The sequence below is a fragment of the Centrocercus urophasianus genome, unplaced genomic scaffold, assembly GCF_019232065.1.
Source record: "Centrocercus urophasianus isolate 14NV4802_14NV808 unplaced genomic scaffold, USGS_Curo_1.0 seq_19, whole genome shotgun sequence".
NCBI lineage: Eukaryota > Metazoa > Chordata > Aves > Galliformes > Phasianidae > Centrocercus > Centrocercus urophasianus.
Genome location: NW_024884744.1, coordinates 8,673,887 through 8,689,482, shown reverse-complemented (window position 1 = coordinate 8,689,482; position 15,596 = coordinate 8,673,887). Strand labels below are relative to the sequence as shown.

Below are 15,596 nucleotides of genomic sequence, written 5' to 3'. Positions count from 1 at the left end.
TTCTGCAGCCCTGTGGCCTTTAGGCTTAGACATATGTTTTATTCTCTGTGAAAGAAAGTTTAAGATCAATAAGTGATCATTGAAGAAGTGGGTAAGCAACAGTTTACGAACACAGAGTGTCAGAGGAAACCTCTGTCACCATTTGTAAGAACAAAAGAAGATAGCCAAACAGATTTACCTGAAATAGTTGACACTTGGCTGCTCTTCCAGGGCAGATTAGGTGACTGTTCAGAATCTCTTTCCACCATTCTTCATCTGTTTCCTTCTACTAAACAGTGTTGAAATGATTGTCAGCCGTACACATCATGTTTGTTTGCTCCTGCTTCTCTGAAAGTGTCTCTGAAAGCTTTTGTACTCTGGAAATGCATTTATCACTGCACTTATGCCAACATGGCAATTTTAATGTGATTTCCTGCTACGCAGACGGGTCAGAGAAAGAAGTTTTGATTGGAGTGGGTTTTCTCACCTGAAAGTAAATTTTGCCTCCTTTTCATCCCAAATTAGCTGGGTTAAGCTGAGTAAAGCTATCTTCTTTCAGCACAGCTGAGTATTTTTATACTAGATTTTACTAACATAACTATTTCAGTGCATCTTAATGGTCCCCTACCCACACTGCTTGAGGCAGTTGTTGTACCATCAAAGTTCTCTAGGGAAAGACCAGGACAACTATAGCACTGAGTCTGTTTAGATTAAGGGTTTCTCAACTGGTTCAGGTCACTCCTTAACAGTGAGGTTATAGTAGCTCCTGTGGTTGAAATTTAAATGTTGTTTCTATAAGCAGACTCTCATACTGAAGCGATCTGAGCCATTAGCCAAGTTGTAGGGACAGGACTGATCACAGTCTTCACTATAGAACTTAACTGCATAATAACCAGATTCCTCCATCTTATCCTTTTATCCTACTTGATAATACTTTCTTGTTTATTTCCCATGTGAATAGTTCTGTTTCTATACAAGAACAGCAAACATGCAGAAACACAATTATAATAAATATATATAGCCCCAAAATACTTCTGAGCACTCCCTGCCTCTGTTGATCTGTGAAGCCAGATGGGAAGGACGGAAAGCCATACTGGATCTGTTTGCCACTGGGTCACTAAGGCTTCCCATTACTTCTAATTAGCCGTTCCAAATGCCTCGTTGTTACACACTTAGATGTTATTGTTCTACACTTCAGTAGTTTCACATAAGTTTGGGAATAAGACTGGAGTCATCATGACCCAGACAAAGTGGTAGCATGAGGTGCAGCATCTGTGCTGGATTTGTGTTGGAAGATCCCATCACTTTTTGCTTACAATTAGAGGCACTGAAGTGTGGTCTTTCCAGCTACTCCATCTCACAGAACCCCTGCTGCTCTGAAGTGACAGTCACCTGTATAACTGCAGGTGGAGGAGACTAGTGAGAGGGGCAGCTCCTTTGCTCATCCTTACCATTAGGTTGCTATATTGGCAAAATGCAGGGGCTGGCTAGGTGTGCAATAAATAGTTTGGAAAGAAGGGATGGTTGTGTTCACCCAGCCGTGCTGGCTCAACCTGGGACAGTGCAAGATTGGGAGCAAGTGCTGAGAGCAGGAAATGCTGAAGCTCTCAGTGCTGCTCTGAGGAATGTGTACGCAGCCATGCCTTAGCTGTGTACAGAATATTTTAAAGGCAATTAGAAGGTGATGCCGCAATTTTTATTTGCTCTGTTTGTAATGTCTGCCCTTGAGGTATATCTTGCACAGGAATACTTAGAAACTGTTTTTAGGAGGGAAAGAGTCTGCTTTGCTTTTCAGGCAAACAGGCATTCTGCAGTCATGTTGAAATTAAAGGTCTGCCACTTAGTGCACAGCTGACATTCTCTTTCTAATAGGTTGTAGCATCATACTGTGAGATGTGTACTTGGACTTGACAGTGTATTTTGTTGGATCAGCTGCAGCACTGGTAGCTTTAGGATACGCTGGGAAGTAGGACTGTACCTGCGTAATCACCATGAAGTACTGCCCAAGGAAACTAAAGAGTGTGCCTTGGATTATATCCTTGGTAGCATTACTTATCTGTAAAATTTATTTTGTTCCCAGTGCATTGTACTTGGTGAACAATTTGTAATATCTGGGGGTAAAGGCGGGACATGACACTGAGAGGTGGCATTGTGTGATATAAAGCCATGACGTCTCAGGCTCTGAAGGTACAGTAAAGATAGCATGTATATATCACTTACCAGTGTGTGCTGTTCCTGTGCAAACATCAGCTTCCTGCTTTGTCTCCTGTCAGCGGAGGCCTGTCACTTTCATACTGCAATAAATTCGCATCAGGAGAACAAATCCCAGCACCAGTCTTTCTTACAGAACAGGCTTCGAGGCAGTAATGTTTCTCAAGCAAGAGACTTTCTCAGTGTAACCATATCCATGAAATCTTACTCAGTAAGGGTGGCTGGTGTTGGCTGTTGCTTTGGGCTCTCCGATGATCTGGCTTGAATCTCATTCTTTTGTTGAGCAACTGTATGCTTCTTGCCAGCTCTGCAACCTCGTGAGCTGCTGAGCCTGATCTGCAGCCCAGTGACAGGATGCATCTGCTGCATGCAGATAGGGGGATAGAGGCTATGGTACACTGTTACAGGTGGAGACTTTTCTAAGGCTTTTGTAAGGTCTTACTTTCTCATAAGACTTTTTTGAAAGCTATCCCCATCTTTGATCATGTCATTTGACATGTGTGCTCCTGTACGGGAAGATAGGAAGGCCAGGAGAGCTGTTGGAGCAGAAAATGTCTGGATTTCAGGACAGGAGCACCCATTCTGACAAGTTGAGGCAACAGTCATCTGAAGACTTAATCAGATTTCTGACTTCATAATGTTTGGGCAAGGAAATAATGTGGGTAACAGCGGATAAGTTTGAGATTAATTCTTTTAAGCATTTATTTGACACTTTCCCTTTTATTTGTAATATACTTGAGTTAACTCTGCACTTCAGTTTTCTTGTTCTTTTAATGTTGATTTGTCTGATGAGTGAGAAGCATGGATTGGAGTCTTTTGTTGCCTGCAAGTGTGTCAGTTTAATTCACAGCATGAAACCTGGCAGTTTCTTTCTCTTTACCAGCTTGGATTTGATCTTCTGTCCTGATCCAACATAGCTGTTAAGCAGGAGCTCAGTCTTAAACCCATGCATAGATTTTCCAATTCACATACGGTGCACACCATCCTGAAATTTCTTGGATTAGGGTTAATGTAGTAAGAATCTCTGAACTTTGGGTTGAAGGGGAAGCTGGGAGTACTTCCCCAGATGTGCAGTCTCCATCACTGTCAAGATGAGTCTTACCCACTGGAAAGAGGTTCTGTGATTAGAAAGCTTTGTAGTTGATTGCATATGTTGTTCTTCTGTCATGGAATAGAATTAATACTCATTATGTTTTTGCTGCTGTTCAGTCTGATTATGTTTGCCTGTGGATCTAATTAGCTGAATTAATCTCCGTAGTAAGTTTTGAATGTCTAAGCTTTTCTTCTGATGAAGTATGTATTTATTTTCTGTCCCTGTCCATGGGATGATTCATATATGTTGTTGCTTATATATGAGAAGACACAAACCTGCCTTTAAATGTGAACAAAGACAAGTTTTTTCCTCTGCTGACACAGTACGTGATGCCTTCCTCTATGTAACTGCATCTTCTTTGCTTCACCTATAAAGTAAGGTGCTGTCACTCGCAGGGACTTCCACAAACTTTTCCTGTTGTCATCCTCAAGTCCTTCAGTATCATCTTTGTCCTGATGCCTGTGGATATTTTCATTGGCTCAGGTCATGTATTTGGTGAAATTTCATCTCATCACACCAGAGGTCATCTCATGGTTCCTTTTGCTCACTCATTGTGTTCTACCTCTGTTATCTGTTGTGCTAAATTTAAATTGTCTTAGCCTGGAACTCTGTGTGTGTGTTTGTAAGAGTTAAAATACTCATTCACTTCAGGGAATTCAACTGTTCTTTTTATATATTAACCTGTTCTGGGTTAAATCAGTTAAGTGTCTTAGTCTCAGTAAAGAGAACATGGCATGTTTATACTGAACTGCGCAAACCATGAATCGCGTCTGATTTTTACCTTAGTAACTCAGTTGTAGGTTTCCTTTCAGAGTCTTTTCCTTAATGTAGGCTTGGAACCTTTGGGGATGGGGAATAGATAACATTCCCAAAACACCTCACATTGTTTCTCTTGGCTTTTGTTAAGTGATGGTGAGAAATTCCAGCCAAAGCAAGTGTGGATAAAATTTAGAGCTGCTTTCTCATAAGCTGAGGCCTTCTGATAGAAAGCCATGTCCATTGAGACTTATCTCTTTAGCTGCTTCAGTGTAGTGAACAACAGAATTTGTAGATCCACAGCAATGTGGCAGTGCTTGGCATACAGCTGTTCCAACCAGCAGTTATGATGGAGTGATGTGCAGACTGGTACGTTCACCAGGTATTGGAAGGAGAGCATGAGTGTGTCCTAAGTGATGCACTCTGATTTCAGTCTTAAAACACACAGGTTTGTGGAATGGGAGAAGGTGGGTATACTTTTCCTTATAGAGCTAATGGTCTGTTAATCCTTAGCTAATTTTCATTTTTTTTTAATCACTTTTTTTAAGGACTGTGCATTTCTCTGTGATTTATTTCTGTTAACTTGTTGTTTTTTTTTTTTTTTAATCTTCTTTATTTTAATGTGTGCCTGTTTGCCCATAAAGGGACATTGCTCTATGAGCCCTTGTGATGACGGATATGTAAGTGTCTCTATCTTTATATCCTTTCACATTGCCTGCTGCAATCTGTCACTGTTTGTATCTCATTTCACAACATGTAACCATTTTCTGTGTATTTTAACTCATCGTTACATTAACTGTATGGTTTATATCTGCTGAAAATACGTGCAAGGCTTGGTATTTGTGCATGGAGAACAGAAGTTCTCAGTAACCTTATGGCTTTGGAATATGTGTAACACGGCATGTCAACAAAAGATCAGCTTTGTCCACAACTGTTACGTGAAACACAGCTTCTTTACAACGTACAGAAAGCAATTGTTTCTTCCATGTGAACGTCAGTGTATATAATGCGAGGTCTTAGAAGTGTGCCAACGCTACCTGATCCCACAACACCTTTGAGTAAACAGGTGGATGGATATTAGTGCTTGAGATAACACAGCTTATCAGAGGTGTGGCTTATTTTATGTGTTTGTAGTTTTGATTTGCAGTTAGAGATGATCATTTTTTTCCGTGCAATTAAAATGGCCCCTTTTCGTTAGAAGCCAAAAAAGCAAAAGTATTCTGCGTGCTGCCTGTGACTTCTGTAACCCAGATGGAGGCTTGTATTCTGGCAATATTACAAATAAGCCATAAGAATCTAATTCCGCCCAGTGCATTCTTTGCAAAGAGAGGAAATGAGTCCAATTCTAAGTAAGTCAACATGTAATCAAATCATAAAGGTGATTGACACCAATTCTAAAAAATGCCGATCAATTTTCTGTTTAAAATCACCCACATTTGTTGGTTTGTTGTTTTTGGTTTTTTTTTTTAATTTATTTGAGTAAAACAAGATCTGACCTTCCCAGGATCACTGAACTTTATTTCAAATGTGTTCCTCACTTCCCACTTTAATGCCATTTTGTTTGGAGAAACAATCACCATATGCAACAGCCTATTCCTTATGTGCTTCTTTTTTTTGACATATAGAATACATGTTCATCTGTGTTTAAAAGATGACCTGTATCAAGCACCCTGGTACTGCAAGTGTGAGAGGTACTACTGGCCACCCTTTGCTGGGTGCTCACCATTCTGTTTTGTTTCATCGTGATCTGTTTCAAGATTGAGAAAACCTGTTTATAGATGTGAGGACATGAATGAAATGATCTTTGCTAAAGAAAAGTTCTGCCTTTATACAGGTAGCCTTAGTAAGATACAATTTTGTACAATGCAGAGTGTACTATCTTGCAATGCAGAATTGTTTATAATTTTTTTAAGCAGTCTGACTCTAATTTTGGGGTATTTCTTGAATAGATAGATTGGTTTCCTCTAACATCTCCTTACTGTTTATATATAGCATTATTTTTCTGTCATCTGTTGTCGTTGCTTTGTTGCATAGCATTACAGTGTGACTTTTTTATGCACACTTCATGTCTCTCAGAGAAGCTATTTTTTGTGCCAAGTAGGAAGTTTTCATAACAGCATATCTCTGGTGTAAGTAAGGAGAAGAAATAATTTAAAACATTTGCAGATCTTATGAAATAAATCTGCGTGACCCCAGTAGAGACCTGCCAGCTTACACAAGCTCAGTGCCTGAGCAGTGCTAAGCTGCATGCAGCAGTCTTCCTGTCATTAGCGTGTGACAAATGAGCTGAGCATTCACTGGTGATTTCTAGTGGTATGTACACCTTAGATCAAACTTCTACTCTTTGCACATCCATCACATATCTTTGATTATCAATTCTGAATCTGCATTGCATTTACAGTGAATCCTTACAGCACGTTTTCAGAGTGGTAACTGAGGTCGGAACCTGGTCTTTAGCTTCAGCTACATTCAGCACATTACGAATGTACACATCGATTAGTGAAGTGGAGTTGGTTTGAACGTGGGGCTGCAGCATTTGATAAGCTCAGATGTGGTTTTGGCTTGCAGATGAAATGCATCTGTTTTCTTTTATAAATTTTGATATAATATGTTTCCCTTTGAACTTTATTTTATTCCATGCTGTTCATATTCAAGCATCGCTTCTTTCAAAAATGACGGGCTGCCATCTGTGGCTTATCTGCACTGTGACACAGTTGCTTTGCTTAATATGGCACCTGGTTTGGCTTTGGTAAGAAACATCACAACAATAAGTCATACCTCGTGATCCTACCGGAATGAGCAATGCTTGGGCTGTTGTCTTGTTTGTTTCTCTTCTTTCCCTAAGACACCTGGTTTCTGCATGTGTTTAATTATGGAAAAATGGTTCTGCCTAATGATTTTGCATGAAAAGTATTTTGCTTGAGATTAAACTGATGTTGGGTATTGCACGTAAGTCACATATACTGTATGTTCTCCATGATCATTCCCTGACCAGCACTTGTTAGGCAGAAAGTTGGATAAATATTTAACCTGATAAGACCAGGAAAAGGGCTTGGGAGGAAATACTAAGTTTAAAATATCTCTTGACAACAAATCATTTTAATCTGAGAAACTGCTGATAAAAAGGAGCTATGAAAGCTTGGCTGATGTGGGCATTGTCTGGAGATGAGTGTTGGATGCAGATTGAGGAAGGTCTCTTTTCACAGCGCCATTGGCTGCTTGAGTTTCAGTCTGTGGCCTTGGATTCATCACCTAGAAATGAAGAATGTAATGGTTTGACTAGCCTTGGAGAATAGTAGGAATTTATTGCTGGCAGAGTCACAGCTATGAATGCAAAGTGCCAATGGCTTCACTTTATCTTGTGCAGTTATTTAAAGCAGTTGTTATAAATAAATCCAAGTTTCCTGCACCCAAATACTCTCCCTTGCTTTCTCTCTTACAAACACCATGCAGTTAGAACTTGGACACTACTGCCACAGAAGTGACAAGATGTGAGGGTTCAGCATGTAGATTTAAGAACTAACAACAAGAAAGTAAAAGATCCGTGTGGATCAAAAACCAGGATTCTGTTCTGCCAGCTTTCATTAGAGAAGGCAACCCGAACTCTTATCAGTTGAGACAAAAAATGAAAATTTTCCTCATTTAAATGTAACCCTTAGTTCCTAAAAATGTAGAAGACTTCATGTTTTCACATTCATCTACAACACGAAAGCCTGTTTTTAAAAGCTTTCGGCTAAAGATTTGCAAAGAACTTAAACAAAAGGAGTTTTGTTATTGAATTTGTAACAGGGCGGATTTTTGTTGCTGGGAATCTCTTGCTTTTGCTTTCTATAGTAGGGGTGTGTTGAGAAGATGAAGGCTGCGCTGACACTCCTGCCAGCAATAGTATGTGTGAGAGCTTAGCCTTGGAGCTGCTGTGTACTGGTGAAGAAATGTCTTTTTTATGCTGGCCAGATTATATGGCTTCGTTGTGTTAAAAGTGCTCTTGCTTTAATTAAACCCAGGAGCTGCTCTGCAGGACCCAGCTGTGCCTGAGGTGTGATTTTTCCTTTTAAATGTAATGCTCAAGTCAAGAAGTAGAACTTAACAGAGCTTTTGAGGGTTAGATGGTGTCGTGGTGCTTAACCAGGTAAATATCCTGAGATTTGGGATGTCTCTGATCGGTACCAGAGAAATGAAACAGAAATAAATAAGGAAAAAAAAAAAAAACCTGCCTTGTGAATTGTGGAAGATGGGAGGCTGAGGAGCACGTGCTTTGGAGTGCAGCCTGGAGGGAAATCTGTGGTGGATGTGCACCCTGCCCCTCGAGTGGGACAAGGTGTTCTGTGAGGGGGGGAAAGAGCTCCCTGCTTACGAGCAGGAGTTAAAGTGAAGTGTTAAATGGTGTGTTAGCTGCAGGTGGAGGGCCCATGGGGCTCACCTCTCAGGGATACCTCTGTTGCTTGTCCCAAAGTAGTACAGACCCCACAGTCATTGCCCTGCAAGCTCCAGGAGAACAACTGGATGGCGGAGCTTCCAGAACAGACCAGAAAGCAATATAATTCCCTAGCAATTCCTCTTGTCATACAACTCCTTAAAATACAGACCTACATAAATCCCAAAACTAGGAAATAGTGGAGTTGTCACTATGCTGTATCAGCTGTTGCTATTTTGCAGAATTAGTTTCTGTGTCACAATCATAGGATGATTAAGGTTGGAAGAGACCACTGGGATCATCTAGTCCAGCTGTAATCAAGTACTGATTTTCTTGTTTTCCTTTTTGTGGTGTTTGTGTGCCGTGAATGTTTGGTTGTTTAATTGCAAAGCAATAGCTTGTAGCACTTGCATGCTGCCTCTCATTGGTAGATCTCAAAGAAGAGCTCACAGGAGAGTCTGATGCCTGTGTCCTTCCTTTTTGGATAAGAAAATCAGGGCCTAGAGATAGGAAATTACACACTTAAATATTGTCTGCTTCTGATGGCTGAGTCAGAGCTATACACGTCTCCAGCCAATTTCTTATGCAGTTTGCCGTACTGTAAGGATATAGATTAGCTTACTTATGTCTAATTCCAATCGTGCAAAGGCAGATGAAGAAAGGAGGTCTCTGCCTGTAATTTGGTTGCATTATCTTTGCTTACTAGTGATGCTGCCCACGGTCAGTCAGGTTGAATGGAGGTGCTGTGAAGGACCAGCCAGCCCTGAGAATCCTCCTGTCTGCTTTGCCTAATCGAACCTGAAGCAACACAAACCGTGTCCAGATTGCTTGCCAGGAACACCAAAGGGCTGGGAAAGCCTTCACCCTGTGAGGTTCTAGGCTGATGCTCTTGGGTCTGAAACGCTAAGAAAAATGATTGCAAATAAGTGGGGGGAAAACAATTGAAATATATATGATATTTTGAAAGATTTCTCTGCTGGTTGAGAAAGATGGTTATGTGAGGAGTGCTGTCAAGACGGGTTAATGCTGCAGTGCATGACCTATTAATTATCTATTGTATACCAGTCATTCATTGACTGAAACATAGCATGAAATGCTTCCTAATGTGTGTATAAGCTTATTTCACATCTGAGAGAGCAGTTCCTTCTATTACAAAGAATACCCACGAGCTTTGTGAAGACGTCAGCTGGTGTAACTCAGTATTCTCTGCGGCATTGCATGCCTTTTGTCTGCTAAACCCTCCGTTTTAAATCTGACAATAGACTCTGATTATACAGCTCCCATTGAAAGAGGCTAGGTTAGGAGAGGAGGTGGGTTTTGCAGTCATAAATGGAAACGAGACACTGCATAGAAAGTGAGTAGTGAGACCGACACAAAAGGTGACACAGAATATTCTGTGAACATGGCGTGTAGTTGACATTGAAATGCATAATATGAAGCACAGTTAGTGCTAGCTAAAGAAATATTTATTAAACAAGACATCTTTTATATGGTGTTGACATCTTTAAGCTCTGGCTGGTGCAGCAGTGGTGCCTTCCTTTGCTTTGAGTCACGCTGCAGTAAAGCAGAAATATCCAGGCTTAAATGGAGCTTATCCTAGGCAGAACCTCTGCGAAATGGCATGTTGTCCCACATCCCTTCTGTCTGCAGTAGGCTTTTCTTTACATATTTATGGCTGTGTGTATAGGTATATTTTAATAGCAGCAGGAAGTCTGAGACAATTGGTATTGAAATTGCATTTGGGTGAAATGCATGGTATGTCTCCACTGGGAAATTATTGCACTGTTAAGGTATTAAGATTTTTGAAGTCAAGAGACAATGAAAAAGGTCTTCATCTTCCTCAGTGGATTTCAGAGAGTATTTTCTCATCTCTCCCTTTTCTGCATTTTTGAATGTTTGAAGTGAGTTTTTGGAGTATGTCAGTGCAGACAGCACAGATAGATCATAACAAAAAGGGATTTAAACTTTTTAACTACTTTGAAGGAAAGGGAAGAGAAGTATTGAAGTCGTTTCTAGCTGTGTTTCTAAATAGCAACATAGGTTTTATATGAAAGGAACTGCAAACCTCAGTGAGAGAAAGCACTCTGGACCTCATTAATAATAGTTCCGATGTGAAATTTGAACTCATCTGTTACAATTTCCTTTTTTTTCCTCTGATCCAGGCTTCCACAATGTTAAGAGCATCTTTGGCACCTGTGTAAGTATTGCTGAGCTGCATTTATAACTGTAAAAAACAGGAGGAGGGATTGGTAAACCTAAGTGCCCTGCCTGTCATTTGCAAATGGAATCGGTCTGCATGCTTCCTCTCAGTAATCTCAGTGAGCATTGCATGCAGGCACTATGTGCTGGGATTCTTCTCGTGGGCAGGTTCAATAACATCCTCATTTCAGCAGGATGTTGCTAATCCAACAAGTCTGTCACTCCACACCTGGGAGCTGTTTGCTCTGTTTTCTGTACTGTTTCCGCACCATACATTCCTATTGTTGGAATTGCTTTGCTTCTCACAAATCAAGGGAAAAGGGGAGTTGGTAAGTTGGTAGGGTGTTTTTTATGTGTACTTTGGGATCTTTTTTTTTTTTAGTGCTGAACTTAGGAAATGTTGGCTATCATTAGGGTAGAGATAATGTGTCTGAGGTGAGAGATTTTTAAGATGCTCAGACCATCAGCTGGCTGTTTAATGTCTGCAGATTGTGATGACAAGTGAACTGCATCTAAGATGGAAGAAAACCCAAGTTCAAGACATTGTCTTAAGTTGTTTATTCTAACATGGTAATGGTAATAAAAATAACAAATGTATAAGAATGTGGAGACCCTTTTCCTGAAGCAAAGGTCCTGTTTTGGCTCTTGACACATCAGTGATATCATCTGCACCAAATAAGGAGTTTGGATGAACGTCAAAATTCAATATATTTCCTATTTGTATTGTAGGAAGAAGCAGGATGTGCCCTTGTTGCCCTCTTTGGACTATGAGAAGCTGAAGAAAGATTTGCTTGCGGGGAACGATCGTCTCAAGGCCTTCTTACTGCAGGCTCTGCGCTGGGTGAGTAGGATGGCTTCTGTAGAAACAGATCAGTCTCTTCTGGGGGGGTCTAGAACTAAAATCTATCTTGTGGGCGAGGTGATTGTTCTGCTGGTCACTGTTATAGGCAACATTTGTCTTTGTCAATGAATCTTGCTGATGGTCTTCAGATGATGAGGGAAGCCCTGGCAGTAGGTGTGTGTATGTGGCAGTGCTCTCTCTCTTTGAGAAAAGCCAGATAGGAATTCCTGGGATCTTCAGTGGAAGTTGTTTCTGATGGTTTTCAAAGAAATAGCTGATGCCTAAAACAACATTTTCGATGTGTTGCTCTGTTCAGATTCACTTAAGTACTGCTGTATCAAAGAACTACCTGATTCTAACTGGTACTTTCCCTTTGTGCTGAAGGTGTTCTACAGGAGCCTACAGTTTTGTTTAACTCAGATAACTTCATAATATTTTTGAAGAACTAAAGGTGACAACAGGAAGCATAATTTTCCTGCTGAAAAGGAAGCTGACAATTTCACTGTGACAGACGTGAAAGATGGTAATAGTGAAATTCTGGTCAAGCTTCAATGTCTGTTTTCACATATCAAATAAAAAAGCAACACCTCCTGGTCAGACCAGCGGTCCCTCTAACCCACTACTCTGAGGTGTTTTAGAAAAGCACTGCATCTGTAGTTATTGAAAGGGCTTTTAACTTCATGGGACATAATGCTGTGTCCTTCATGTAGAAACAGTGATTACAGCTTCCAAGGAACAGTTCTGTGATGGATCACTAAGCCGAGCTCAGGGCAGTTCATCGCATTCCCTTAGATCACTGAGGTTGAATTCCTTCTCCCTGTGAGAAAAGAATTAATTTTCAGCCATGTGGTATCAGCAGCTTTGAAACCTTGTGGTCATCAATTCACCCTACCATTGATTTATTTGTCTGGTTTATTGATGTTTTTGTTTATTTCAGCGCTTGACAACTTCATATCCTGGAGAACAGAGGGATACTGTCCTGCAGGCTTACATCAGTAATGACCTCTTAGATTGCCACAGCAAGTGTCAGGTCAGCTGGAATAGTCTTCCTCTTCCTTGTATGTGATACTGCTGATTTCTTTCTGTGAAGTGCTTATGAGATGCTGTGTTCCTTTTTGAGTGCTGATGTGTTGTTAGATAAAACATTCAGTCCGTTTCACTGATAAGATGTGAATTAACACTTTGGTCATAGTACCTCTACAGAATATCTGATTGTGCATGTATTCAACAGTATTTTGGTGAATTTGGAATGGTTTGTTGTGTTGATTCACTCACCATGTTCCAGTACTGTTGCTGTCAAGTGTGAAAACAGTTTTCTTTGTTCATAAAGGTTACTTTTCTGAGGGTCCCCAGTTGTTTGAAGCAGTGGGCCTGCGTCCTACCTTGTCATTGCAGCAGTAACTTGTACTGTTAGAAAAGTTAAAGGATTAATCAATCAGTGATCTGATTTTCCTCCCTGAAAATTTCTGTAAGAGGAGAGTTATGTGTAAAACAGGGAATAAAAATGGTTTGCAAGGTGGTGGTCTTGCTATGTTCTTGAGCTGCTTAGTTGTCAAGAAATAGCACTTCTATTCAGCTGACATGAACATTCAGTTAGTGACCAAAAAACTGCTAACTTCACTGATGAGCTTACATGGACTAATTTTAGATTTCCTCTTTAGCAGTGCTGGTTCATTACAATTCTCGCCCTACACCATGCTGTTCTAACAGACTGAGCTGAGCAGCTGTACTCTGCTTATTTGTTCATTTTCTGCCTCTCTCTCAGACCTCCCCCTGACCCTGCACCAAAATAAGATTTAAAAAAAAAAAGAGGAAGTGGAAAATTCCAAATCCTATTAACAATTTTAAAGATGTCAGTATGCAGTCCATGCTTGTTTGCTTTGCAAATTTACTGAAAATTTCACGGTGTTATAGAAAACTTATGTTTGTTTTTACCTGCTTTGGTGTGCTGTTATTAATATTTGCTCTCTTTTTCAGAGAAGTGTCCTTAAATTATTGCAGTCTAAGAGTGAGGTAGTCAGACAGTATATGGCAAGGCTCATCAATGCTTTTGCTTCATTGGCAGAAGGTAAGAGATCCTCTGCAGGGGAAAGAAAAAAAGAAAAAGAGAGCAAAACCATTTTCATGTAACACTGATAGAGAGAAAAAGCATTTTCATATAAAACTGATTCACAAGTACTTCATGAGTGCGTTCACTGTGTGTGGGAATGTAGAGCCTTGCTGGCACCCTTTTTCTGGGGATTTGCTCTCACATGCATTCAGAAGAGTTTTTCACTACCTGGAAGGTTTTCCTTTTGACATTGCATATGCACCATTTCTGTTGTCATTTGATTGTCTGTGGTCTGTGTGGGGGCTTACCCAGCTTAGTCTTCAGCCTCTTTATGAGGGTTAAAAAATGGGGCAGGGAAGAAGGGAAGGAATATTCCTTAGTGATTGAAGTGCCTGTAGGCAGACCTGCTACGAGGCTGCACGGTGGTCCTTACTGCCACTGTTCTTGCATTTCCTGCTCCTCACCTGAATAAATTTTTGTGCATCACTGCTCCCTCTTTGGTTGCGTATGTGCAGCTGTGTATCTCTGCCTGTCCCAGATCAGCCTTTGGTTCAGTGTTAACTATTGCTTGGAACTGAAATTGCTTTTAAAGTCAATAGTAATAAGGCACCTAACTTTCCTGAGCTCTTTGGATGTGTCTGCTCTTTTTCTGGAATATACAAAACTGATAAATCAGAGAGCATGTGGATTCTGTGTGGTGCAAGCACAGGTACTAAGTGGGCGGTTGGGGACCTCTAATGCTGCGAGCGGGTGGAGAGTGGCTGCTCTGCTACAACTCATTTGTGCAGGTTTGTTTGGGCTTTGGCACAACATTGTGTCTCCTCAGGAAAAAAAAATGGAGGTCAATCCAGCTTAGTCTTCCAAGGAGAAGAAACTTTTCTGTCATGCATCAGTATCTCAGCATCTGTTCTTTCATCGCTCTTTGCACCAGGTCGTCTCTACCTTTCTCAGAACCCAGTGTTGCTGCAAATGCTGGAGGAGAGACTGAAAACTGAGGACAAGGATTCCCTTACATGGGAGAACGTTCTGGGGGCTCTGCAGAAATTCAGCCTCAGGTGATGAAAGCACAGCATGCAGTGGTGACAGCAGGAGAGGAAATGCGGGCTAAGTTGGGCTCTGTTCAGGGAGGAAAGAAAAGCGCTCGATTTTCCCATAACAATCATCAGCCCCTCTGATGGCTGATGAAAGCAATGTCATTTATTATAGAGAACTCAGTTTTGCTGACTGAATTAACCTGACTTCCTACCAGCTATCAAGACACAAGTAAATGTACGTCTCCTGCCGTAGCTGTGTGTGCTTTTGTATGTGTTCCTTAACTGAGCAACTGCAGTGAAAGTCTTAATGTAGAAAGTTGTGAAGATCCCACACAGGAGGGGAAAAAAACAAACAGCTGGCTTACATTCCCTTGCATTTTGTTATCCTCTTTACAAACATTTTTCAGGGTTTTCATCCTCAAACTGTTAATCCTCCTTCCTGAGGTTGTCTGTGCACAGGCTGTTCTGTTTCTTACTTCTGCATCAGCACTCTGACTCAAAATGTCCATTGCAAAAGAAATATCGTGCAAATACTGGAAGATGCATGATGTTATTCTCATTTATCAAGCAAGTATTACCTAGACTTCTGTTTTCTGGCAATCAGGTGGCATATTCAGCTCCGAATAGCTAATTAAATACAGGAAGGAGTGTTTAGTTCTTGTTTTCAGTCACACTATCTCTAAATTAAAACCGTAAGTTGTGTTGTTTAGTTTCTTTGCTGTTTTTGTTTGTTTGGACTTGCTGAAGAATGAATGCTGCTTTTGGATTTGCTTCATGCAGATCTCCTGTAGATGAAACACAGGTAGATGTGCTTTGTATGAGTTTACACACTGCTTCCTCATATAGTATCTTATACATACTTGAAATGAAATAGAATGAATCTTCATACCCTACTGCTTGAAATCATAAGTTAGTTTCAGAGAAAAGGATTTATCTATTAAAGCAGTGTTTGATAGTACAGATGAGTTTGAGTTTCAGGGCCCAGCAGCATTTTGGTGAAACAATCTACTGAAAATTTC

The 15,596-nt window shown here is 40.6% G+C and overlaps 1 protein-coding gene across 4 annotated transcripts in view; it reads left to right on the top strand.

Moving 5' to 3' along the window:
* Window positions 1–15,596, top strand: part of ARMC9 (armadillo repeat containing 9) — a 55,791-nt gene that overhangs the window by 13,852 nt on the left and 26,343 nt on the right. For 2 of the 4 annotated variants that reach the window (XM_042820304.1, XM_042820302.1), the window contains 6 exons: window positions 4,684–4,719; window positions 10,616–10,650; window positions 11,382–11,493; window positions 12,431–12,523; window positions 13,471–13,561; window positions 14,475–14,598. In XM_042820304.1, coding sequence (XP_042676238.1) covers window positions 4,684–4,719; window positions 10,616–10,650; window positions 11,382–11,493; window positions 12,431–12,523; window positions 13,471–13,561; window positions 14,475–14,598 — 491 coding nt within the window. The remainder of the gene's footprint in view (window positions 1–4,683; window positions 4,720–10,615; window positions 10,651–11,381; window positions 11,494–12,430; window positions 12,524–13,470; window positions 13,562–14,474; window positions 14,599–15,596) is intronic. The other 2 variants (XM_042820305.1, XM_042820303.1) reach the window with 1 other exon arrangement.